The 24,470-nt window shown below is 56.0% G+C and overlaps 1 protein-coding gene across 1 annotated transcript; it reads right to left on the bottom strand.

The window, feature by feature from the left end:
* Positions 1-612: 612 nt before the first annotated feature.
* On the bottom strand, positions 613-23,767 carry LOC133358366 (endoplasmic reticulum resident protein 44-like). Its single transcript, XM_061576668.1, has 12 exons — positions 23,641-23,767; positions 18,197-18,266; positions 14,672-14,711; positions 11,159-11,274; positions 7,043-7,227; positions 6,083-6,198; positions 5,880-5,937; positions 5,014-5,130; positions 4,095-4,206; positions 3,590-3,731; positions 2,784-2,886; positions 613-1,034 (listed from the first exon to the last, which is right to left on the bottom strand). The coding sequence occupies exons 1-12, from the start codon at positions 23,695-23,697 to the stop codon at positions 933-935; spliced, it is 1,218 nt and encodes a 405-aa protein (XP_061432652.1). The 5' UTR covers positions 23,698-23,767; the 3' UTR covers positions 613-932.
* Positions 23,768-24,470: the final 703 nt, after the last annotated feature.

Raw genomic sequence — 24,470 nt, 5'->3', positions numbered from 1 at the left:
CGTGGGGCTTCCGAGGATAGTTCCCCGTGGCGGTGACGATTGGCGGTGTGGGTGGCGGTGTGGGTGGCGGTGACGATTGGCGGTGACGGTGGCGGTGAGGGTGGCGGTGAGGGTGGCGGTGAGGGTGGCGGTGTGGGTGAGGGTGAGGATTGGCGGTGACGGTGGCGGTGAGGGTGGCGGTGAGGGTGGCAGTGAGGGTGGCGGGCGGGTGAGGGTGGCGGTGTGGGTGGCGGTGTGGGTGGCGGTGTGGGTGGCGGTGAGGGTGGCGGTGCGAGGGTGGAGGTGCGCGGGTGAGGGTGGCGGGCGGGTGAGGGTGGCGGTGAGGGTGGCGGTGAGGGTGGCGGTGTGGGTGGCGGTGTGGGTGGAGGTGCGCGATTGAGGGTGGAGGGCGGGTGAGGGTGGCGGTGAGGGTGGAGGTGCGCGGGTGAGGGTGGCGGGCGGGTGAGGATGAGGGTGGCGGTGAGGGTGGCGGGCGGGTGAGGGTGGCGGTGAGGGTGGCGGTGAGGGTGGCGGTGTGGGTGGCGGTGTGGGTGGCGGAGTGGGTGGCGGTGAGGGTGGAGGTGCGCGGGTGAGGGTGGCGGGCGGGTGAGGGTGGCGGTGAGGGTGGAGGGCGGGTGAGGGTGGCGGTGAGGGTGGCGGTGAGGACGGGGGTGGTGTTGGTGACGGTGTTGGGAGCTTCGGGGCCGTTTGTTGACGGTGAGGAAGGGGTAAGGAGGGCAAGCCGAGTGCACGGTGAGAGGTGGTGAGCAACAGGCGAGGGCTAAGGACAGCGGGAGGTCAGCGAGAGGTGAGTCAGGTTGAAGTGAAGTGACCGGCAGGTAAGGGAGGAGGAGAGTGGTGCGGCGAGTGGTGAGCGAGGTGGTGAGCGAGGTGGTGAGCGAGGTGGTGAGCGAGGTGGTGAGCGAGGTGGTGAGCGAGGCGGTGGGGTCGTCTCAGAGCTCGTCGCGGTCTCTCTTGAGGATGGTGTAGCGACGGTCGCTGGGGGCCAGCTTCTGGAAGGAGCTCTCTGGGGGGTCACTGGACTCCACCAAAAACTACACGGGGAGGGGACGGCGGGGTGGGGGGCGAGGGGGGGCAGAGCAACCACGTGATGCTGTGTCTATATGACCATGCACACTGCTGTGTCACTGTGTGTGTACCACTGTCACTGTGTATGTGTACCACTGTCTCTGTGTGTGTGTGTGTCACTGTGTGTGTGTACCACTGTCACTGTGTGTGTGTGTGTGTACTACTGTCACTGTGTGTGTGTGTGTCACTGTGTGTGTGTGTACCACTGTCAATGTGTGTGTGTGTGTACCACTGTCACTGTGTGTGTGTGTACCACTGTCACTGTGTGTGTACCACTGTGTGTGTGTACCACTGTCACTGTGTGTGTGTGTGTACCACTGTCACTGTATGTGTGTGTGTACCACTGTCTCTGTGTGTGTGTGTGTCACTGTGTGTGTGTACCACTGTCACTGTGTGTGTGTACCACTGTCACTGTGTGTGTGTGTGTCACTGTGTGTGTGTGTACCACTGTCACTGTGTGTGTGTGTGTACCACTGTCACGGTGTGTGTGTGTACCACTGTCACTGTGTGTGTACCACTGTGTGTGTGTACCACTGTGTGTGTGTGTACCACTGTCACTGTGTGTGTGTGTCACTGTGTGTGTGTGTACCACTGTCACTGTGTGTGTGTGTACCACTGTCACTGCGTGTGTGTGTACCGCTGTGTGTGTGTGTGTACCGCTGTGTGTGTGTATCACTGTGTGTGTTGTACCACTGTCACTGTGTGTGTTACACTGTCACTGTGTGTGTGTATCACTGTCACTGTGTGTGTTACAGTATCACTGTGTGTGTTACACTGTCACTGTGTGTGTTACACTGTGTGTGTGTATCACTGTCACTGTGTGTGTGTGTTACACTGTCACTGTGTGTGTACCACTGTGTGTGTGTACCACTGTCACTGTGTGTGTGTACCACTGTGTGTGTGTCACTGTGTGTGTGTACCACTGTGTGTGTGTACCACTGTGTGTGTGTTACACTGTCACTGTGTGTGTTACACTGTCACTGTGTGTGTTACACTGTCACTGTGTGTGTTACACTGTCACTGTGTGTGTGTACACTGTCACTGTGTGTGTTACACTGTCACTGTGTGTGTTACACTGTCACTGTGTGTGTTACACTGTCACTGTGTGTGTTACAGTGTCACTGTGTGTGTGTGTAACACTGTCACTGTGTGTGTTACACTGTCACTGTGTGTGTTACACTGTCACTGTGTGTGTTACACTGTCACTGTGTGTGTGTTACACTGTCACTGTGTGTGTGTGTACCACTGTGTGTGTGTGTGTACCACTGTGTGTGTGTGTGTACCTCTGTCACTGTGTGTGTGTGTACCACTGTCACTGTGTGTGTGTGTGTACCACTGTCACTGTGTGTGTGTGTACCACTGTCACTGTGTGTGTGTGTGTGTGTACCAGTCACTGTGTGTGTGTGTGTGTGTACCACTGTCACTGTGTGTTTGTGTGTGTACCAGTCACTGTGTGTGTGTGTACCACTGTGTGTGTGTACCAGTGTGTGTGTACCACTGTCACTGTGTGCGTGTACCACTGTCACTGTGTGTGTGTACCACTGTGTGTGTGTGTACCACAGTCACTGTGTGTGTGTGTGTACCAGTGTGTGTGTACCAGTGTGTGTGTACCAGTGTGTGTGTACCACAGTCACTGTGTGTGTGTGTGTACCAGTGTGTGTGTACCAGTGTGTGTGTACCACTGTCAGAGTGTGTGTGTGTGTGTGTCCCCTCACCTGCTCCTCGACCACCTGTGTCGGGTCGGGGCCGTGGTGGAATTCCCGGTGCAGCTTTCCCGAGTGCAGGTCCAGCACAAACTGCCTCAGCTTGCCGGGCACCCTGCACACACAGACAAAGGTCCCCCGTGTAGCTCACAAGGACCCGCCGGGGCAAGCGCTGTCGGCCAGCGCCCTGGTGAGGCCGGAACGGCGCACGAGATGCTGGCGCGGCCGGAACAGAGCCCGGCCGCCTTTGTCTCCCCGGTGGCGAAGTTACCCAACGCACCGGGTACTGATTTAAGACCGAGTCGACCTAGGAGAGGCCTTGGCTCGGATCAGATATTAACAACCGATGTTGACCGGGTTCTTAGCACAGTGCGCAAACCACTACGCTACCGCTCCAAAGATAAAGGATGCCCTGTACGTATACTTCAACAGCCTGTTGGGCTGTGAGCGATCGCCTATTCAGGCCGGCATGTCCACACACACAGAGACACGCAAGACAGACAGCTTGACAGATACAGGCGGACAATCGTAGTCGGTCAAACGATGAGCGAGCATGCGAGTGAGTGAATGAGTATGCGTGTAAGTGAGCGAGGTAGGGAGCGAACACGTGTGAGTGAATCGTGAACGAATAAGTTAGTGAATTAGTGGCCGTGCGGGTGAGTGAGCGAGCGGGTGAGCGAGTGAGCGTGCAGGTCAGTGTGCTTGCGGGCGGCCGTGCGCGGCGAGCAGGCGAGTGAGCGGGCGAGTGAGCGGGCGAGTGAGCGGGCGAGTGAGCGGGCGAGTGAGTGGGCGGACGTGCCAGCGTTGCGGGTACTCACATCATGTCGTTCACGTTGGGGAACACGTACATATGCTTGAAGCTGTCGATGGCGATCACGGGGCAGTCCTTGGGACTCTTGTTGATGTGCTGCAGTGGGTGGCGGAACTTCTCGCAGTCCGCGTGCAGGAAGTTTATCGACCCTGCGAACAGCCGCTCGCTCGTCCACTCGCCCAGCCACTCGCCCGCCCTCTCGCCCGCCCACCCACCCACATCGCTCATCCACCAACCCACCCGCTAGTGGTCGTAACGCTGGTGGGAGTGCTAGTGTTGCTGGTGACAGTGGTGGTGACAGTGGTGGTGACAGTGGTGGTGGCAGTGGTGGTGGCAGTGGTGGTGGCAGTGTTGACGGTAGCAATCGTGGTGACGGTAGTGGTAGTAGTGGTAGCATTAGTGGTGGTAGTGCTGGTGTTAGTGGCGGCGATAGTGCTGATGTTAGCGATGATGGTGCTGGTGCTGGTGGTGTTGGTGGTGCTGGTGGTGCTGGTAGTGCGGTAGCGGCGTACCCTTCTCGCTGATGAGCTGGCGCGCCACCTCCAGCTGGAAGCGGCTGAGCGTCTCCTCGTCCTCGCGGTTGTGGAAGAGGATGAGGAAGGGGAGCCCCTCCTCCGTCAGCTCCTGCCACCCGGCAACGCCGGCGTCAACCGCAGTCACGCGCCAGTCGCACAACCCCGCCCGCTCGCGCCAACGTACGGACCGATCGCCCCGCCCGCCCGTGCCAACGTACGGACCGATGGCCCCGCCCGCTCGCGCCAACGTACGGACCGATCGCCCCGCCCGCCCGTGCCAACGTACGGACCGATGGCCCCGCCCGCTCGCGCCAACGTACGGACCGATCGCCCCGCCCGCCCGTGCCAACGTACGGACCGATGGCCCCGCCCGCACGCGCCAACGTACGGACCGATCGCCCCGCCCGCCCGTGCCAACGTACGGACCGATCGCCCCGCCCGCCCGTGCCAACGTACGGACCGATCGCCTCGCCCGCCCGTGCCAACGTACGGACCAATCGCCTCGCCCGCACGCGCCAACGTACGGACCGATCGCCCCGCCCGCCCGTGCCAACGTACGGACCGATCGCCCCGCCTGCACGCGCCAACGTACGGACCAATCGCCCCGCCCGCCCGTGCCAACATATGGACTTGATCGCCCCAGAAGAGCCATCGTGTGCCATCTACTGTGATGCAGACGGCGTGTGGCAGTGTTGTGGTGAACGTACAATGCTGCATTAACCAGGGTGGCCCGCGGGATTCGGACGGTGAGCCTCTGCAACGAGCGGGGACCACACTCCCGCGGCCGTACAACCATCACAACTATCGTGGGGGCCACGCGACAATATGGAGTGGTGGCGGTGGTGGCGGTGGTGGCGGTGGTGGCGACGGCGGTAGCAGTGGCGATGGCTCCAGGGAGACGCGACGCCGCACCCACCTCTCCGTTCTCGAATGTGATCTCCCGGACGAGTGGCACGCACTTGTCCTGCGTCCACGCGAACAGCAGCTCCTGGTTCTTGAGCGTGCCCAGGAACACCATGTCCGGGTTCTTCTCCTGGGGGCACCACAACGGAGACACGGGCGCACGCGTGCCGTCCTTCTGCGAGTGCGTGGGTCTCTGTGCGAGCAGTCTGTGGGTCTCTGTGTAAGTCTGTGGGTCACTGTGTAAGTCTGTGGTTCACTGTGCGAGTCCGTGGGGCTATGTGCGAGGAGTCTGTGGGTCTCTGTGCGAGTCCGTGGGTCTCTGTGCGGGGAGTCTGTGGGTCTCTGTTTGAGTCTGTGGGTCTCTGTGTAAGTCTGTGGGTCTCTGTGTGAGTCTGTGGGTCTCTGTGTGAGTCCGTGGGTCTCTGTGTGAGTCCGTGGGGCTCTGAGCGAGGAGTCTGTGGGTCTCTGTGTGAGTCCGTGGGTCTCTGTGTGAGTTTGTGGGTCTCTATGCGAGTCCGTGGGTCTCTGTGTGAGTCTGTGGGTCTCTGTGCGGGGAGTCTGTGGGTCTCTGTGCGAGTCCGTGGGGCTCTGTGCGAGGAGTCTGTGGGTCTCTGTGTGAGTCCGTGGGTCTCTGTGCGAGTCCGTGGGTCTCTGTGCGAGTCCGTGGGTCTCTGTGCGGGGAGTCTGTGGGTCTCTGTGCGAGGAGTCCGTGGGTCTCTGTGCGAGGAGTCCGTGGGTCTCTGTGTGAGGAGTTCGTGGGTCTCTGTGTGAGGAGTTCGTGGGTCTCTGCGCGAGTCCGTGGATCTCTGTGTGGGGAGTCTGTGGGTCTCTGTGTGAGGAGTCCGTGGGTCTCTGTGCGCGTGAGCGGTGACCCCTCACCCCTGCTGGCCGGTAGATGATGTTGTCTCCCGAAAACCGCTCGGGCTTGGAGATGTCCCTACACGGAACACACATGGGGTTCACATGGAACGGAACACACGCTGCGTTAGCACGGAACGGAACATACAGCAGCTTGCGCGTGTGTGCCCGCGTGTATGTGCGTATGCGCGTGTGTGCGTGTGTGTGCGCGTGTGTGCGCGCACCCGAAGGCGGCGTAGAAGACGCAGTCCTCCCGCAGGACGTGTGCGACGCGCAGGAACGTGCGGTAGTTCTCCCCCTCCTGCTCCTCAAAGTAGCCGACGATCGTCCTCTTGCTGCGCTGTGTTGCGTCACGCACGCAAGAAGCGCACGCACGACATGCACACGCAGCACGCACACAACCCACGCGAGACGCACGCACGCACAGGACGATCGGCCTAATTCAGAGGACACGGCGCAAGTCCCTCGTGTAAATGATTGATCCCAGGAGACAGGAGAAGAGAGGCTAGGGATAGGAGTCTCCTTTGCAAGTAAATAAAATACAGCAAAGAGCAATCGGAGCAGAGACAGCAAGATTACAGTTAGAGCAGAGACAACAAGATCTGGGGTGGATCGGGGGTGGATCGGGGGTGGATTTGGGGTGGATCTGGGGTGGATCTGGGGTGGATCCGGGGTGGATCCGGGGGTGGATCAGGGGGGTGGATCCGGGGTGGATCGGGGGTGGATCTGGGGTGGATCCGGAGTGGATCCGGGGTGGATCTGGGGGTGGATCTGGGGGTGGATCAGGGGGGTGGATCGGGGGGTGGATCGGGGGGTGGATCAGGGGTGGATCAGGGGGGTGGATCCGGGGTGGATCTGGGGTGGATCTGGGGTGGATCCGGGGTGGATCCGGGGTGGATCCGGGGTGGATCTGGGGGTGGATCTGGGGTGGATCTGGGGGTGGATCCGGGGTGGATCCGGGGTGGATCCGGGGGTAGATCCGGGGTGGATCTGGGGGTGGATCAGGGGGGTGGATCTGGGGGTGGATCAGGGGTGGATCAGGGGTAGATCTGGGGTGGATCTGGGGTGGATCTGGGGGGTGGATCCGGGGGTGGATCTGGGGTGGATCAGGGGGTGGATCCGGGGTGGATCCGGGGTGGATCTGGGGTGGATCCGGGGTGGATCCAGGGTGGAGCGCGGCTCACGTCGATGTCGTCCAGCTGGTCGAGGGTTTCGAGCCGCAGCACGGGATCGAGCGTCTGCTGGCGCACAAAGTCGGCGAGCGCGGCGGCGGAGCGCTGCCCGCGGAACTCGCGCCGCATCATCCGCCCGCTCTTGAACACCTTCATCGTCGGGTACTTGGAGATGCGGTACCGTTGTGCCAGCTCCGCTGTCGTGGGGGGGAGGAGGGGGTGGGATAGTCGGAGGGTAAAGGTTAAAGGTCGTTGTTGTTGTTGTGTGAATTATTATCACTGTTGTTGCGATTCCTCTCGTTAACCCAGCAGAGCCTCACAGAGACTCGATACTCAGGAGGGTGCTGCCATGTTTACGCAGGAGGGGCTGCTGCTGCTGCTGCTCCTGCTGTAGTTGCTGTAACTGCTGCTGCAGCTGCTGCTGTAGCTGCTGCTGTAGCTGCTGCTGCTGCTGCAGCTGCTGCTGCAGCTGCAGCTGTAGCTGCTGCTGTAGCTGCTGCTGCTGCTGCAGCTGCTGCTGCAGCTGCTGCTGTAGCTGCAGCTGCTGCTGTAGCTGCTGCTGCTGCTGCAGCTGCTGCTGCAGCTGCAGCAGCAGCTGCAGCTGCAGCTGCTGCTGCAGCTGCTGCTGTAGCTGCTGCTGTAGCTGCTGCTGCTGCTGCAGCTGCTGCTGCAGCTGCTGCTGTAGCTGCAGCTGCTGCTGTAGCTGCAGCTGCTGCTGTAGCTGCTGCTGCTGCAGCTGCTGCTGCAGCAGCAGCTGCTGTAGCTGCTGCTGTAGCTGCTGCTGCTGTAGCTGCTGCTGCTGTAGCTGCTGCTGCTGTAGCTGCTGCTGTAACTGCTGCTGCTGCTGTAGCTGCTGCTCCTGCTGCTGCTGCTGTTCGGCGTGGATTCCGATTGACGACGTGCGGTGCGATTTCATGAATTTGGCAAAACTGGCCACCGTGACGCCCCCCCCCCCCGCCCTTATCACCTCCCGTCCAGCGGCACGACGGCACGTGCGTCCACACTGTACGCGTCCAGCTCCCCGCTGTGCTGGAGGGGCGCCCCGAGCGTTGATGGCGTGGGCGAGCGAGAGAGCGACGAGCGGACGAGTGCGTCGTGGGTTGCGATCATTACTCACTAAACGTGTCCCTGTGCGCGCGTAATTGGCTTTGTGCACCTTGCGCTAACGAGTCGCGAGGAACCGCCCCCGCCTACCCCTTGTTACCCGACACTTGCACACTCGCTCCCACTCACGCACCCACGTACGCTCCCACTCACCCACTCACTCACACACCCACTCACTCATGCACTCACTCACTCACGCACTCACTCACTCACTCACGCACTCACTCACTCACTCACGCACTCACTCACGCACTCACTCACGCACCCACTCACTCCCGCATGCTCCCACCCAGTCACGCATGCTCGCTCCCACGCTCGCTCCCACTCACGCACGCAGGCTTGCACGCACACTTGCACTCACGCACCCACGCACGCTCCCACTCACTCACGCACGCACGCTTGCACGCACGCTTGCACTCACGCACCCACGCACGCTCCCACTCACTCACGCACGTTCGCTCCCACTCACTCCCGCATGCTCCCACCCACTCACGCATGCTCGCTCCCATGCTCGCTCCCACTCACGCATGCACACTTGTTCCAACTCACGCACGCACTCATGCACGCTCCCAGAAACGCACGCTTCCACTCACGCAGCTCCTACTCATGCACGCTTCCACGCTCCCACTCATGCATGCACGCTCCCACTCACGCACACTCGCACTCACGCACGCACGCTCCCACTCACGCACACTCGCACTCACGCACGCACGCTCCCACTCACGCACACTCGCACTCACTCACGCACGCACGCTCCCACTCACGCACACTCGCACTCACGCACGCACGCTCCCACTCACGCACACTCGCACTCACTCACGCACGCACGCTCCCACTCACGCACACTCGCTCCCACTCACGCACACTCGCACTCACGCACGCACGCTCCCACTCACGCACACTCGCACTCACTCACGCACGCACGCTCCCACTGACGCACACTCGCACTCACGCACGCACGCTCCCACTCACGCACACTCGCACTCACGCACGCATGCTCCCACTCACGCACACTCGCTCGCTCCCTCCCACTCGTACGCTCGCTCCCACTCTCACACTCCCACGCTCCCACTCACACTTGAAACGCTCCACTTACACTTGCACGCTCCCACTCACGCACACTCGCTCCCACTCACGCACGCTCGCACTCACTCACGCACACTCGCTCCCACTCACGCACACTCGCACTCACGCACGCACACTCGCTCCCACTCACGCACGCACGCTCCCACTCACGCACACTCGCTCGCTCCCTCCCACTCGTACGCTCGCTCCCACTCTCACACTCCCACGCTCCCACTCACACTTGAAACGCTCAACTTACACTTGCACGCTCCCTCCCACTCACACTCCCACTCCTACCGCCGCCACCACCACCGCTGCTGGGATGGTCATTGTTGTTGTTGTCAACTCCCCCGAGTGGGGCGGCCGTGCCTCCACTCTGCCAATTAAAGCCATTAATCGCCACCAATTAAAGGCCACGCCAGCGATGGGCTGTGCGCACCCCCCCCCCCACCCCCCTCGGGGGAGTGGAGAAGGGAGAGTGCTGCCTGGCTGATTGGCCGTGACACAGAGAACAGCGAGTGCAGGCGAGGGGATTGGTCCAGGGGGGATGCGCTGAGTTTTGCTTAGCCATAGCTCTGTGTGTGTGTGTCTGTGTGTGTATGTCTGTGTATATCTTCGCCGGTTGGAAACATTTAGGCTGGCCTGCCTACGATCCATCCTGGGTTTAACCAGGCTGGATTGTGTGAGGAGCTCACAGATCCTTGAAAGATCTGGGCAAAGTCCCATCGGTGAGCTCCTCCGGCAGGCAAGGCTGCGTTGGCTGGGTCATGTAGCCCGCATGCCCAGCCACCGCATGCCTAAACAGCTTTTGTTCGGCCGGATCGAGGGGGCTAAACGGGCGCGGCACGGGCTAGAGAAGAGATGGAGTGATGTGGTACAGGAGGACGTGGAGCTGAGTGGACTTGCCAATGACTGGTACCAGCGGTGTCAAGATCGGCCTCTGTGGAGGAGGATCATGAAGGACGCTACTGGGCAGTTGGAGGCAGTCGCCTTCCAACAACAACAGAGGGTGGAGGAGCGACGCTCACAACAACAAGCGGAGCGCTGGGTGGCTAAAGCACAGCAAGTTGGTACAGTAGGGGGCACAGGTGGTGCATCAGCCAGTCATCTCGGTCATCTCGGTCAGTCGACCCGTGGCACCTGGGTCTGCCCCATGACCTCCTGCCAGCGGGCGTTCGATACTTCACGTGGCCTCAAGGTGCACATGGCCTAGCACAAGCGTGGTGGCGAATGGCGGTTGTTGTTGTTGTGTGTCTGTGTATGTCTGTGTGTGTCTGTGTGTGGGGAGCGGTAGTGTAGTGGTTAGCGAGCTGCGCTATGAACCCGGCGACACGGGTTCAATTCCTGCCCATGGCCAACACCAGTGGCGATTATCTTGAACCGGTCCCGGGCCTCCCCTAGGTCGACTCAGTCTCAAATGAGTACCTGGTGAGGTGTGTAAACATCGCTACTGGGGAGACAAAGGCGGTCGGGCGTGGTGCTGGCCACCCCACCCCCTCTTATACCGTGCCGGCCTTCATAGGTGCTCGCTAACAGCACTTGCCCCTACAGTCTGTAAAGGCTTTACGGGGGATCTTTGTCTTTGTGTCTGTGTGGTGAGCGGTGGTGCAGCGGTTAGCGCGCTGGGCTACAAACCCGGCAACCGGAGTTTGCTTCCCACTCACGGCCAACACCAGTGGCGATTTTCTGAACCTGTCCGGGGCCTCCCCTAGGTCAACTCGGCCTGAAACGAGTACCTAGTGCGGTGTGTACACATCGCCACTGGGGAGACAAAGGCGGTCGGGCGCGATGCTGGCCCCCCCACCCCCTCGTGTACCGTTCCAGCCTTCATAGGTGCTCGCTAACAGCACTTGCCCCAACAGTCTGTTCAGGCTATACGGGGGATCTTTGTGTGTCTGTGTGTGAGCGGTGGTGCAGCGTGATGATGATGCGAGAGCGACGTGGTGGGTCTGCAGGCACCTTGGAGTTCACAGTCGACGCGCGCAAACACGATGGAGTTGTCCCCCGGGAACTCCTGCTGCACCATGTGGGCCGCCTCGTCAAACACGGGGTGCAGCATCTGACTGAAGCGGCACCTACACACGCATAACACACGTGCACCACACATGTAACACACGTGCAGGAGACATGTAACACACGTGCACCACATGCAACACACGTGCAGCACACATGTAACACACGTGCACCACACATGTAACACACGTGCAGGACACATGTAACACACGTGCCCCACACATGTAACACACGCGCACCACGCGCGTAACACAGGTGCACCACATGCAACACACGTGCAGGACACATGTAACACACGTGCAGGACACATGTAACACACGTGCCCCACACATGTAATACACGTGCACCACACATCTAACACACGTGCAGGACACATGTAACACACGTGCCCCACACATGTAACACACGCGCACCACGCGCCCAACACGCGTGCACCACGCGTGCAACACGCAACACGCGTGCACCACACGCGTGACGTGGGGAAAACCGGCGGCCGTGTTGCAGTGATGACACTCGTGCCTCACAGCAACGAGCGCCCGGGTTCGATTCCTGACCCGGGAGCTTAATGTGCGCAGCGTGTGGATATTTATTCTCCACCTGCTCTGCATGGGTCTCCTCCGGATTTCTCCGGCCCGCTCCCATCACGTAAATAAAACCGGACAGCGTAACAAGCGGTATCGGCCCAAACATCGCGATGCTGCAAATGCCGCCTGCAAAGCGCTCAACTGGGACATCAGCAACAGCAGCATCATCGCGCCCGCCCCACCCCTACTGTGACGGACTTGGCAGGACCCTCCCGAGAGCGAGCCTCGAGACTCGGCGAGGCTCTCCCGGGTGACACGAGCACGCGCTTAGTCGCAGCGATAACACAAATCCGCACGCGCGCTCGTTAGGCCGCCTGCTCGCCTGTTCGCTACATTAGCCGGAATTAAACAAAGGGCGCGCCACGGAGGACCGGGGAGCAACCCCAATTACAACCCCCTAATTACAAACAGGGCCCTGGCCGCCGCCCCCCCTGCCCCCCCCCCTGCCCCCGCGCGTGCCCCCGCGGACTCGTTAAACGGACCCTAACGAACCCTGGCGCTGATCCGCCACCCCGAGCGCGGACGCGCGACGGCACAGGAGGCCCGTGGCGAAATCGACAAGAGCGGCAGGGCAGGGTCGGCATCGTGACCACGTGGAGAGGGGGGGGGAGGAGAGATGACGGGCGCCACACAAGACCCCGTGACCTTTAGGCTAATGATCCGACCCCTGCTCCCACGTCGCACACCCCCCCCCCCCCCACTCCTGGTGGGGTTGAACGACAGCGCTGGCGACCGACCGTATTAGCGCGCACGTTTAGGCCGTCGGGGGCTCCATTCCTGGCCACGGCTCACGTCAGCGGCGCGTTTCGCTTCACTTCTCTCTCTGCTTCTACCCTCGCTCTGCTCCGCTCTGGAATTCCCTCCTCCCATCATCGTCTCTTTCCCCCGATGCTCCTACAACACTAAACTTGCTCGGCTCAAGAGCGACGCGTTAGTAGCCCTCGATACAGTGAGGGAAAAAAGTATTTGATCCCCTGCTGATTTTGTACGTTTGCCCACTGACAAATAAATTATCAGTCTATCATTTTAATGGTAGGTTTATTTGAACAGCGAGAGACAGAATAACAACAAAACAATTCAGAAAAACGCATTGATTTGCATTTTATTGAGGGAAAAAAGTATTTGACCCCTCTGCAAAACATGACTTAGTAATTGGTGGCAAAACCCTTGTTGGCAATCACAGATGTCAGACGTTTCTTGTAGTTGGCCACCAGGTTTGCACACATCTCAGGAGGGATTTTGTCCCACTCCTCTTTGCAGATCTTCTCCAAGTCATTAAGGTTTCGAGGCTGACGTTTGACAACTCGAACCTTCAGCTCCCTCCACAGATTTTCTATGGTATTAAGGTCTGGAGACTGGCTAGGCCACTCCAGGACCTTAATGTGCTTCTTTTTGAGCCACTCCTTTGTCGCCTTGGCCGTGTGTTTTGGGTCATTGTCATACTGGAATACCCATCCACGACCCATTTTAAATGCTCTGGCTGAGGGAAGGAGGTTCTCACCCAAGATTTGACGGTACATGGCCCCCGTCCATCGTCCCTTTGATGTGGTCAAGTTGTCCTGTCCCCTTAAAAGAAAATCACCCCCAAAGCATAATGTTTCCACCTCCATGTTTGACGGTGGGGATGGTGTTCTTGGGGTCATAGGCAGCATTCCTCCTTCTACAAACACGGCGAGTTGAGTTGATGCCAAAGAGCTCCATTTTGGTCTCATCTGACCACAACACTTTCACCCAGTTGTCCTCTGAATCATTCAGATGTTCATTGGCAAACTTCAGACGGGCATGTATATGTGCTTTCTTGAGCAGGGGGACCTTGCGGGTGCTGCAGGATTTCAGTCCTTTACGGTGTAGTGTGTTACCAACTGTTTTCTTGGTGACTATGGTCCCAGCTGCCTTTAGATCATTGACAAGATCCTCCCGTGTAGTTCTGGGCTGATTCCTCACCGTTCTCATGATCATTGCAACTCCACGAGGTGAGATCTTGCATGGAGCCCCAGGCTAAGGGAGATTGACAGTTCGTTTGTGTTTCTTCCATTTGCGAATAATCGCACCAACTGTTGTCACCTTCTCACAAAGCTGCTTGGCGATGGTCTTGTAGCCCATTCCAGCCTTGTGTATGTCTACAATCTTGTCCCTGACATCCTTGGAGAGCTCTTTAGTCTTGGCCATGGTGGAGAGTTTGGAATCTGATTGATTGATTGCTTCTGTGAGCAGGTGTCTTTTATACAGGTAACAAGCTGAGATTAGGAGCACTCCCTTTAAGAGTGTGCTCCTAATCTTAGCTCGTTACCTGTATAAAAGACACCTGGGAGCCAGAAATCTTTCTGATTGAGAGGGGGTCAAATACTTATTTCCCTCATAAAAATGCAAATCAATTTATAACATTTTTGATATGCGTTTTTTCTGGATTTTGTTGTTGTAATTCTGTCTCTCACTGTTCAAATAAACCTTCCATTAAAACTATAGACTCATCATTTCTTTGTCAGTGGGAAAACGTACAAAATCAGCAGGGGATCAAATACTTTTTTCCCTCACTGTATATGTTACAACTCGGAAAATAGCGCTGCCAAGTCTCAAGTTGGAGTCTGTGTAACCCGGTGAGAACTCAAGGGACCGGGACAGGAGTCTCATTCGCCCCAGCGACCTGGGTTGTCACCCAAAACGACAAAAAAAACTCAACAAATTAAAGGATAGCAAATGCCACGTTTTGTCCACGACGCCGCGCGTGCTGAGAGTGCTCGTGCCGTCGTCCGTCTGTTGGTCCGGAGACGCACGTAAAGAAGACCCAACACGAGGTGGCCAACCGGAGCCCGAGAGATTTTACTTCAGATCTCGGATCAAACTCTGACATCGTAAACAGGAGGAGCACACTCACCAGTCCGCGTAGAAGTTGACCATCACCAGATCCGCGGAACCTGCACCGCGGCGCACAGAGCCGCGGGGCCAGACCGGGGGGGTGGGTAAGCTCGGTGAGCAACGTTGCATTCACGTTGCATAAACACTCATCGTCCCCGTAACGTGTATGAAGCCGTTTTGTATCGCGACCTATGTGAACATGCTTGTGTCACTAAGAATTGTACAATACAACACCTGTACCATCGCAGGACACTCACAAAATAGAGCCTAGCAGCTCGTTGGGCACTTCCAGCTGAAATAAATAAAATCTATCTATTAATTGGCTGAAAGCGTCCTGAGAAATAGAGAACTGTAGAGCTTGGGCAACTGTCTGGCTGCAGCCTTCCCGCTCGTCTGTGGATCCTCAGCTTTTGTGAGATTCAATAAAGGACGCTGTATGAAACTTAACATGATTCGTATTCATATTACATTGTTAATGTAAACTTCAATCCATATTCTGAGGTCCGTATCCCGAGTCACGGCTCAGCTCAGGCTTGGCTCTGGCTCAAGTGAGCCATGGCTCAAAGCCGCGTGCTCCAAGCATGGTCCCAGCCATTCTCAGGATGTTTCCATGAGTCTGACCTTGAGCCAGGCCACAGCTGAGCAGCTCACTCGCGCCTCTTTGTATGCAACGGAGCGGCTCGAGCCCGAGCTGGGTCTAGAGGCAAAGCCTGAAATGAGCCCGAGTCAAGTCACGTAGAAGGGAGCTTGAGCTAGGTCGATACTAAGAACGTGGCGCTTAACTTGAATCAACGCCAGCCTGCGGAGTTCCAGTGAAAACTGTGAAGTTCGTGTGGTCACAGTTTCATTCTCGTCGACTGTCGCCCACGATCAAGCAATAGCAGGTCTGATAAATGGTTCTTTACCCTTCTATCTGGCAACAAAACTGACACCTTTTTGCAAGGAGTCATGTTTGCATAGACCGCAATACCTGCAGTCATAAATACAAACAAAAGACATAACTCTGATAATGTGCACTGTCCTTGAAGTTGATTGGTCCACACCCGAGACAGCTTTCCTTCGAGCCTAGTCTCATATGGGTTGGACCAGATGACGCCAAAAGGCGCACAACTCAAGGACAATGCACCATCAGAGTATGAGAGCTCGGGGCAAGCATCTACACTATGGGGACCTCATTTGCCAGTAAAAATATGATAATTGGTTCTTTACCCTTCTATCTGGCAACAAAACTGACACCTTTTTGCAAGGAGTCATGTTTGCATAGACCGCAATACCTGCAGTCATAAATACAAACAAAAGACATAACTCTGATAATGTGCACTGTCCTTGAAGTTGATTGGTCCACACCCGAGACAGCTTTCCTTCGAGCCTAGTCTCATATGGGTTGGACCAGATGACGCCAAACGGCGCACAACTCAAGGACAATGCACCATCAGAGTATGAGAGCTCGGGGCAAGCATCTACACTATGGGGACCTCATTTGCCAGTAAAAATATGATAATTGGTTCTTTACCCTTCTATCTGGCAACAAAACTGACACCTTTTTGCAAGGAGTCATGTTTGCATAGACCGCAATACCTGCAGTCATAAATACAAACAAAAGACATAACTCTGATAATGTGCACTGTCCTTGAAGTTGATTGGTCCACACCCGAGACAGCTTTCCTTCGAGCCTAGTCTCATAAGGGTTGGACCAGATGACGCCAAAAGGCGCACAACTCAAGGACAATGCACCATCAGAGTATGAGAGCTCGGGGCAAGCATCTACACTATGGGGACCTCATTTGCCAGTAAAAATATGATAATTGGTTCTTTACCCTTCTATCTGGCAACAAAACTGACACCTTTTTGCAAGGAGTCATGTTTGCATAGACCGCAATACCTGCAGTCATAAATACAAACAAAAGACATAACTCTGATAATGTGCACTGTCCTTGAAGTTGATTGGTCCACACCCGAGACAGCTTTCCTTCGAGCCTAGTCTCATATGGGTTGGACCAGATGACGCCAAAAGGCGCACAACTCAAGGACAATGCACCATCAGAGTATGAGAGCTCGGGGCAAGCATCTACACTATGGGGACCTAATTTGCCAGTAAAAATATGATAATTGGTTCTTTACCCTTCTATCTGGCAACAAAACTGACACCTTTTTGCAAGGAGTCATGTTTGCATAGACCGCAATACCTGCAGTCATAAATACAAACAAAAGACATAACTCTGATAATGTGCACTGTCCTTGAAGTTGATTGGTCCACACCTGAGACAGCTTTCCTTCGAGCCTAGTCTCATATGGGTTGGACCAGATGACGCCAAAAGGCGCACAACTCAAGGACAATGCACCATCAGAGTATGAGAGCTCGGGGCAAGCATCTACACTATGGGGACCTCATTTGCCAGTAAAAATATGATAATTGGTTCTTTACCCTTCTATCTGGCAACAAAACTGACACCTTTTTGCAAGGAGTCATGTTTGCATAGACCGCAATACCTGCAGTCATAAATACAAACAAAAGACATAACTCTGATAATGTGCACTGTCCTTGAAGTTGATTGGTCCACACCCGAGACAGCTTTCCTTCGAGCCTAGTCTCATATGGGTTGGACCAGATGACGCCAAAAGGCGCACAACTCAGTTTTGTTGCCAGATAGAAGGGTAAAGAACCAATTATCATATTTTTACTGGCAAATGAGGTCCCCATAGTGTAGATGCTTGCCCCGAGCTCTCATACTCTGATGGTGCATTGTCCTTGAGTTGTGCGCCTTTTGGCGTCATCTGGTCCAACCCATATGAGACTAGGCTCGAAGGAAAGCTGTCTCGGGTGTGGACCAATCAACTTCAAGGACAGTGCACATTATCAGAGTTATGTCTTTTGTTTGTATTTATGACTGCAGGTATTGCGGTCTATGCAAACATGACTCCTTGCAAAAAGGTGTCAGTTTTGTTGCCAGATAGAAGGGTAAAGAACCAATTATCATATTTTTACTGGCAAATGAGGTCCCCATAGAATAGCAGGTCTGCTACACCTTTACCTGTATTACTTACACATCACCGCATTCGATATGATACCTCGTGAGTGAGGGTGTGTGTGGGTGTGAGTGAGGTGAGTGAGGCTATGAGGGTTTGAGCGTGAGCAAGGCTTTAATGGTGTGTGTGAGAGCGGTAGTGTAGCGGTTAGAGCGCTGCGCTATGAACCCGGCGACACGGGTTCGATTGCCGCTCACGGCCAACACCACCAGTGACGATTATCTGAACCGGTCCTGGGCCTCTCCTATGTCGACTCAGCCTCAAATGAATACCTGGTGCGATGTGTAAACATCGCCACTAGGGAGACAAAGGCGGCCAGGCGTGGTGCTGGCCACCCACCCCCTCGTGTGCCGTTCCGGCCTTTATAGATGCTCGCTAACAGCACTTGCTCCTACAATCTGTTAAGGCTATACGGGGGATCTTTGTCTTGTGAGAGTGTGAGGGGGGTGAGAATGAATGTGAGTGTGAGCAAGAGTGTGAGCAAGAGTGTGAGTCAAAGCGAGGGTGCTGTGGTTACCTAATATGCTGTCCACGTTCTCGGTGTTGAGGTTTACTGTGCTGCCCAGCACCTGGCTGATCCACGTGGCCTGCATGACATACAAGAGTAGCGCAGTCAGTCAGCTCAAGAGTGGCACCATCAGTTATTCGCGTTCACAGCTTGTAACGCTGCAATATTTGCCAGCGTCACAGTCCAAACTTACCAAACGTGAAAAATTAAACCACAAATTGCTCAACTGGGATCACACACATGCCAACAACATCAACCCCCACCCACTGTGGAACTACAACAGTCCTCCACACAGAGGCGTCTTCCTTAATGATGATTGCCCTGCGCTGTCGACAGGTATTGGCGCTATCGAAACGACAGCGCCAATACCAAACATCATATTATTCATATTAGTATTGTCCTGATGTAGCAGGATCCTCATGAAAAATAGCATAGCCATCAACCTCTTATCGGTGCCTACCTTATTGCAGACCAATTCAGACCTTATTGGTCATCCCGTGCTATTATAAATTCTCAAAGTTCATCCCCCAAAGTCCCATCACAAGGGAGCAACACAAACAAAGAGGAACATTTATTTTTATTTTTGCCCGTATTGAAACGGCTGCACGCCGTATGGACCTGAAAACGTAATTTGCCTGTACAAGAATAAACTGTACGGGTTGACAGCTATGAAATATCATGGGACCTCCTTTGCCAGTACCAAAATATACTAATAGGGGTTTTCCCACTTTTTTTCTGGCAACAAAACTGACACCTTTTGCAAGGAATCATGTTGACATTAACCAAAATACTTGCAGTCAAATGGAAACAAAAAATAAGTTTCAAGGACAATGCATAAATTATCAGAGTATTGTTTTTTGTTTGCATTTGACTGCAAGTATTGTGGTTAATGTAAACATGATTCCTTGCAAAAGGTGTCAGTTTTGTTGCCAGAAAAAAAGGGGAAAAACCCTATTAGCTATGAAATAGTCTTAAGACTCAGGGAGGCTTTCCTGGGCAAAAAAGCACAATAATAATAATAGTGACCCCAGGAGATGCCACACGCATAGCATCAGTACTGGCCCACTGCTCAGCGTGACCTCTGACCTGGTCGATCGGATGACAATCGAGAAAAAAGCTCGGCCTAACAAACGTTCGAGTGCCTCGCTGTTCAAATCGGCGCCGGGGCCGCCACTCATCTCGCCGTCGCCATCGTCACGGCGCTTGTTTACCCAGGAAATCCGCTTCACGCTCGTTCGCGAGGGACCCGCCGAGTTAGCGCCGTGGCGTAACGATGTCGCCGAACCGGGCGCCGCGGCGGCGGCGGGGAGATGCCGTTCTCCCTCGCCTGGTACGCAGGAGGCCGTGGGTTCGATGCCGGACCCCGACGATGCCTGTTGTATATTTGGAGTCAGCGCGTTCCCTCTCCCCGTGGTGGTCGCGTGCTCTCTGCGTTACAGCCGTTCTGCCCTCCTCATTTAGAAACGTGCGCTTGAGATTATTTGGCTGCCCCCTATAAGTTCCCACACCGCGATTAACCACTTCAATGAGCCGTCACGTGAGGCCAGGTTACCTGTGAAAGAGAGCTAATATCTCAGTGGGCTTTATCTGCTAAATCGAAGAGCAAATAGTATTGGCAAGCACCCTCTCTGTTCGACATGGGTCCAGGTTTGACGCCAAACTCTCCATGACGCACAACACAGAATAACCACGAACGTCACTGTGGAGAATTTAGAATTTAACTCCCAAACTAAATCGGCAGACAATCCGCCTCCTTCCCATACCTGTCCCTCATTTATATACAACAACAACAAAAAGATGATTGACAAATTTCATCAGCCACGTGGCCTTCTGGAAGAGTTAAAACGATGAATCGAGCGTCCGGCACCAGGGGTCTTCTTCTTCCCCTTGCACGGCCATCTCTGAGAACCACTTCCGATGCCCGTCACGGTCACCTGACCCCCCCTCCTCCTCCACCCGGCACGCGGGTCACCACATCTCGCAAAGCCTAGAAGCGGTTGAGCCTGGACAGCGCTGGACCCAGCTCGCTCAGGCGAATGAGACTTTTATCCCGGTAACCTTTGAGATCTCACCGGGTTAAACAAAGCCAACTTGAAACCATCGCGCACACACACAGGGTGCGTGCGATAGGCCTTGCGGGTTGCCATGCCAGGGTTGCCATGGCACGGTTGCCATGGCAGGGTTGCCATGGCAGGGTTGCCATGCCAGGGTTGCCATGCCAGTGTTGCCATGGCACGGTTGCCATGGGAAGGTTGCCATGCCAGGGTTGCCATGGCAGGGTTGCCATACCAGGGTTGCCATGGCAGGGTTGCCATGGCACGGTTGCCATGCCAGGGTTGCCATGCCAGGGTTGCCATGCCAGTGTTGCCATGGCACGGTTGCCATGGGAAGGTTGCCATGCCAGGGTTGCCATGGCAGGGTTGCCATACCAGGGTTGCCATGGCAGGGTTGCCATGGCACGGTTGCCATGCCAGGGTTGCCATGCCAGGGTTGCCATGCCAGTGTTGCCATGGCACGGTTGCCATGGGAAGGTTGCCATGCCAGGGTTGCCATGGCAGGGTTGCCATACCAGGGTTGCCATGGCAGGGTTGCCATGGCAGGGTTGCCATGCCAGGGTTGCCATGCCAGGGTTGCCATGCCAGGGTTGCCATGCCAGGGTTGCCATGGGAGGGTTGCCATGGCACGGTTGCCATGGGAGGGTTGCCATGCCAGGGTTGCCATGCCAGGGTTGCCATGGGAGGGTTGCCATGCCAGGGTTGCCATGCCAGGGTTGCCATGGCACGGTAGCCATGGGAGGATTGCCATGCCAGGGTTGCAATGGGAGGGTTTCCATGCCAAGGTTGCCATGGGAGGATTGCCATGCCAGGGTTGCCATGGAAGGGTTTCCATGCCAAGGTTGCCATGGGAGGTTTGCCATGCCAGGGTTGCCATGGGAGGGTTGCCATGGGAGGGTTGCCATGGGAGGGTTGCCATGAGAGGGTTGCCATGCCAGGGTTGCCATGGGAGGGTTGCCATGGCACGGTTGCCATGCCAGGGTTGCTATGCCAGGGTTGCCATGGCGGGCAGCAGAGGGCCAATGCAGAAACATCGATTGCTGCGCTGTATTTCTATGCTCCCCGCTAGCACCGACCCGCGTGGTGAAGTATGGTCAAAGAACCCACACGGGCCGCACAGGCCATCATCCAGCAGTGGAGAGACAGACAGCGCTGTTCATGTACACACACACAAAGTGTACGACACCTAACTTTATAATACAAAGTTATGCACGTTACACTAAGCGTGTATACATTAAGTCTGGTATTAGCATATATAAAGTCCCATAGAACCTTGCCATACTATATATTACTCATGCGTAAAGATAAACTCCGTGCATTTTCATAGAGAACTTTGTATTATAATATTCAAAGCGCACATCATCACGTATAGGCACTCTAGAATACGTACACTGGATAAGAGTAAGCGTTACAGTCTCGACCAATCAGAACGCGGAACCCGACCCCCCCCCCCCCCTCATTGTCTATCCGCGCTTCCAAATGTAAAGCGTCTTGCCGGTGACGTCACGGGCCGGGCCAGCCAATCAGAAGGCGCCACATTTAAAAGCGGAGGCAAGCCAGACAGCCGTAATTCAGATGGCCCAAACATCAACAATTCACAATCACTTTGCTCCTAACATCATCAACATTACCACCACCATCACCACCATCATCATCATCATCACCATCATCACCAGCAGCAGCAGCATTGTCATCTCCACCACCATCACTATCGTTGTCACCATCACAACCAATGACAGCACATCATCACCAACATCATCATCATCCTACTTAATATGATTAACTTAATCATTGCTGTTGCCATCGTTATCATTTAAAAATCACACAAGAACAGACATGCACCTCACCATCAGCGTTCACATCTTCACCATCATCATCATCAAACGTCACCTCCGTCGTTATTTGACATGAACACCACCATCACCCAACATTAACACACAATCACCACCATCATCAGCATCATCAACAAGTTCCACAACCATCTTCACCACTGTCCATTCCCACACGAACAGCAGCAGCAGCAGCAAGCACCCCGCACCTCGTGGACAGCAATCTGTAACAACCAAAGTTAACGCCATCAGACTCTATCCACTGCTGCACGTGGCCCCTCCATGAGACTGTGCACGTTGACACCCAGTAACGTAGTCCAGTCGTGTGTGTGTACATACAGTACACAGTACTCTGTGTGGTGTACTCTGTGTGGTGCAGTCTGTGTGGTGTAGTCTGTGTGGTGTACTCTGTGTGATGTACTCTGTGTGGTGTACTCTGTGTGGTGTACTCAACACGGTAAACTGATAGGTGCTCGCCAACACACAGACACGACATACTACACACACAGACAACACTACACACACAGACGACACACAGACTACACACACAACACACTACACACGCAGACTCTACACACTACACACAGACACAACACTCTACACACACAGACATGACACACACAGACACTACACACAGACATGACACACACAGACAACACATTACACACACAGATAGACAACACACTACACACACAGACAACACACTACACACACAACACACTGACTCTACACACACACTACACACACCACACTACGCACACACATTGACAACACACTGCACAGACTCTACACACTACACTACATACACATAGACAACACACTACACAGACTCTACACACTACACACACATAGACAACACACTACACTACACACAACACTCTACACACAGACAACACACTACACAGATAGACAACACACTACACACACAGACACAACACACTCTACACACAGACACAACACACTACACTCTACACACAGACACAACACACTACACAACACTCTACACACTACACGCACTCAAATCTCCTCCACATCCGGACCTGGCCGGACCCCCTCTCGACCCCCCGCCCCGCCGCTCCATGCCACGGCACTGTCCACCGTGAACCCCGTCGAGATCCCCTCGTTGACCTCTACGCCTCGAGGGTCGTCGTGCTGGAGGGGACCAGCGAGGGGGTATCGGGGGTCAACTTGCGGAACCACCACCACCATCACCACCCCCCTCCTCCCTCGACTGTAGAGAGACCGGTAACCACACAACATTCTGGGGGACCACGCCAGACCCCAATGGGTGGCCCAGGTTCAGAGTCGAACCTCGGTAGGGGGGCTTGGGGGTAAGGGGCTAAGGGGGTAGGGGTACCCCCTTCAGGGCTACCCCCTGGGGGTGTCCCCTTAGACGTGGCCCGGGCGGTGCGGCCCCCGGAACGAGTCGAGCCCGGCAGGCCCACGGTCCGCGAGCCGGCGCGGCCTTCCACGGCGCAGGGTTGTGGTGGTTGTTGTTGTGGCTGTGGTTGTTGTGGTGGTGGTGGTGGTTGTGGTGGTGGTCTGGGAAGGAGGGGAGGCGGACACTCACTGCGAGCAGCAGTAGAGGTGCGAGAGTCCGCTCCGTGTGTGCCGAGGCCGCGTCCATTGCGAGGTGTAGAGGGGAGGAGACTGCAGGAGGAGCCCGGGGGGAGGAGGGAGGGGGGAGGATGGAGGCCTCCTTCTTAGCTCCACGCAAGCGGTCGCCAGGTGTCGCTCGACTACACCAGGGGCTCTCACGCTACACCCCCCCCTCCTACCCCCCCTCCTACTCACCCCCCCTCCTACCCCCTCCCTCCTACCCGCCCCCCCCTCCTACTCACCCCCTCCCCCCTCCTACTCACCCCCCCTCCTACTCACCCCCCTCCTACTCACCCCCCCCTCCTCACCCCCCCCTCCTCACCCCCCCTCCTACTCACCCCCCCTCCTGCCCCCCCCTCCTGCCCCCCTCCTGCCCACCCCCCCTCCTAACTCCCCTCCTGCCCCCCCTCCTGCCCCCCTCCTGCCCCCCCCTCCTACCCCCCCTCCTACCCCCCCTCCTACCCCCCCCTCCTGCCCACCCCCCCTCCTACCCCCCCTCCTGCCCACCTCCCCTCCTACCCCCCCTCCTGCCCCCCCCCTCCTACCCACGATTTTGGCGATTTTTTACCCCCCCCCCCTCGTCACACGGCGTCACAAAAAGTCAGACCCCCCCCTCAAATATGACGTCACAAAGCTCTGCCCCCCCCCCACAAAAAAATAAAACACGCTTCAAATCACTTTAAACTATTGTCATTGTAGTGCGTATTTAATGTGGCGCTGCACTCTGATGTTGTAGGAAAAAACATTTATTAAAAAGTCTATTTAATTAAGTAGAACGTGTTGTCTATATTTATTTAAAGT

This window comes from Lethenteron reissneri, chromosome 61 (assembly GCF_015708825.2).
Source record: "Lethenteron reissneri isolate LAM-NWPU_2019-01 chromosome 61, ASM1570882v1, whole genome shotgun sequence".
Taxonomy (NCBI): Eukaryota; Metazoa; Chordata; class Hyperoartia; order Petromyzontiformes; family Petromyzontidae; genus Lethenteron; species Lethenteron reissneri.
This window is presented reverse-complemented; position numbering and strand designations above follow the sequence as displayed.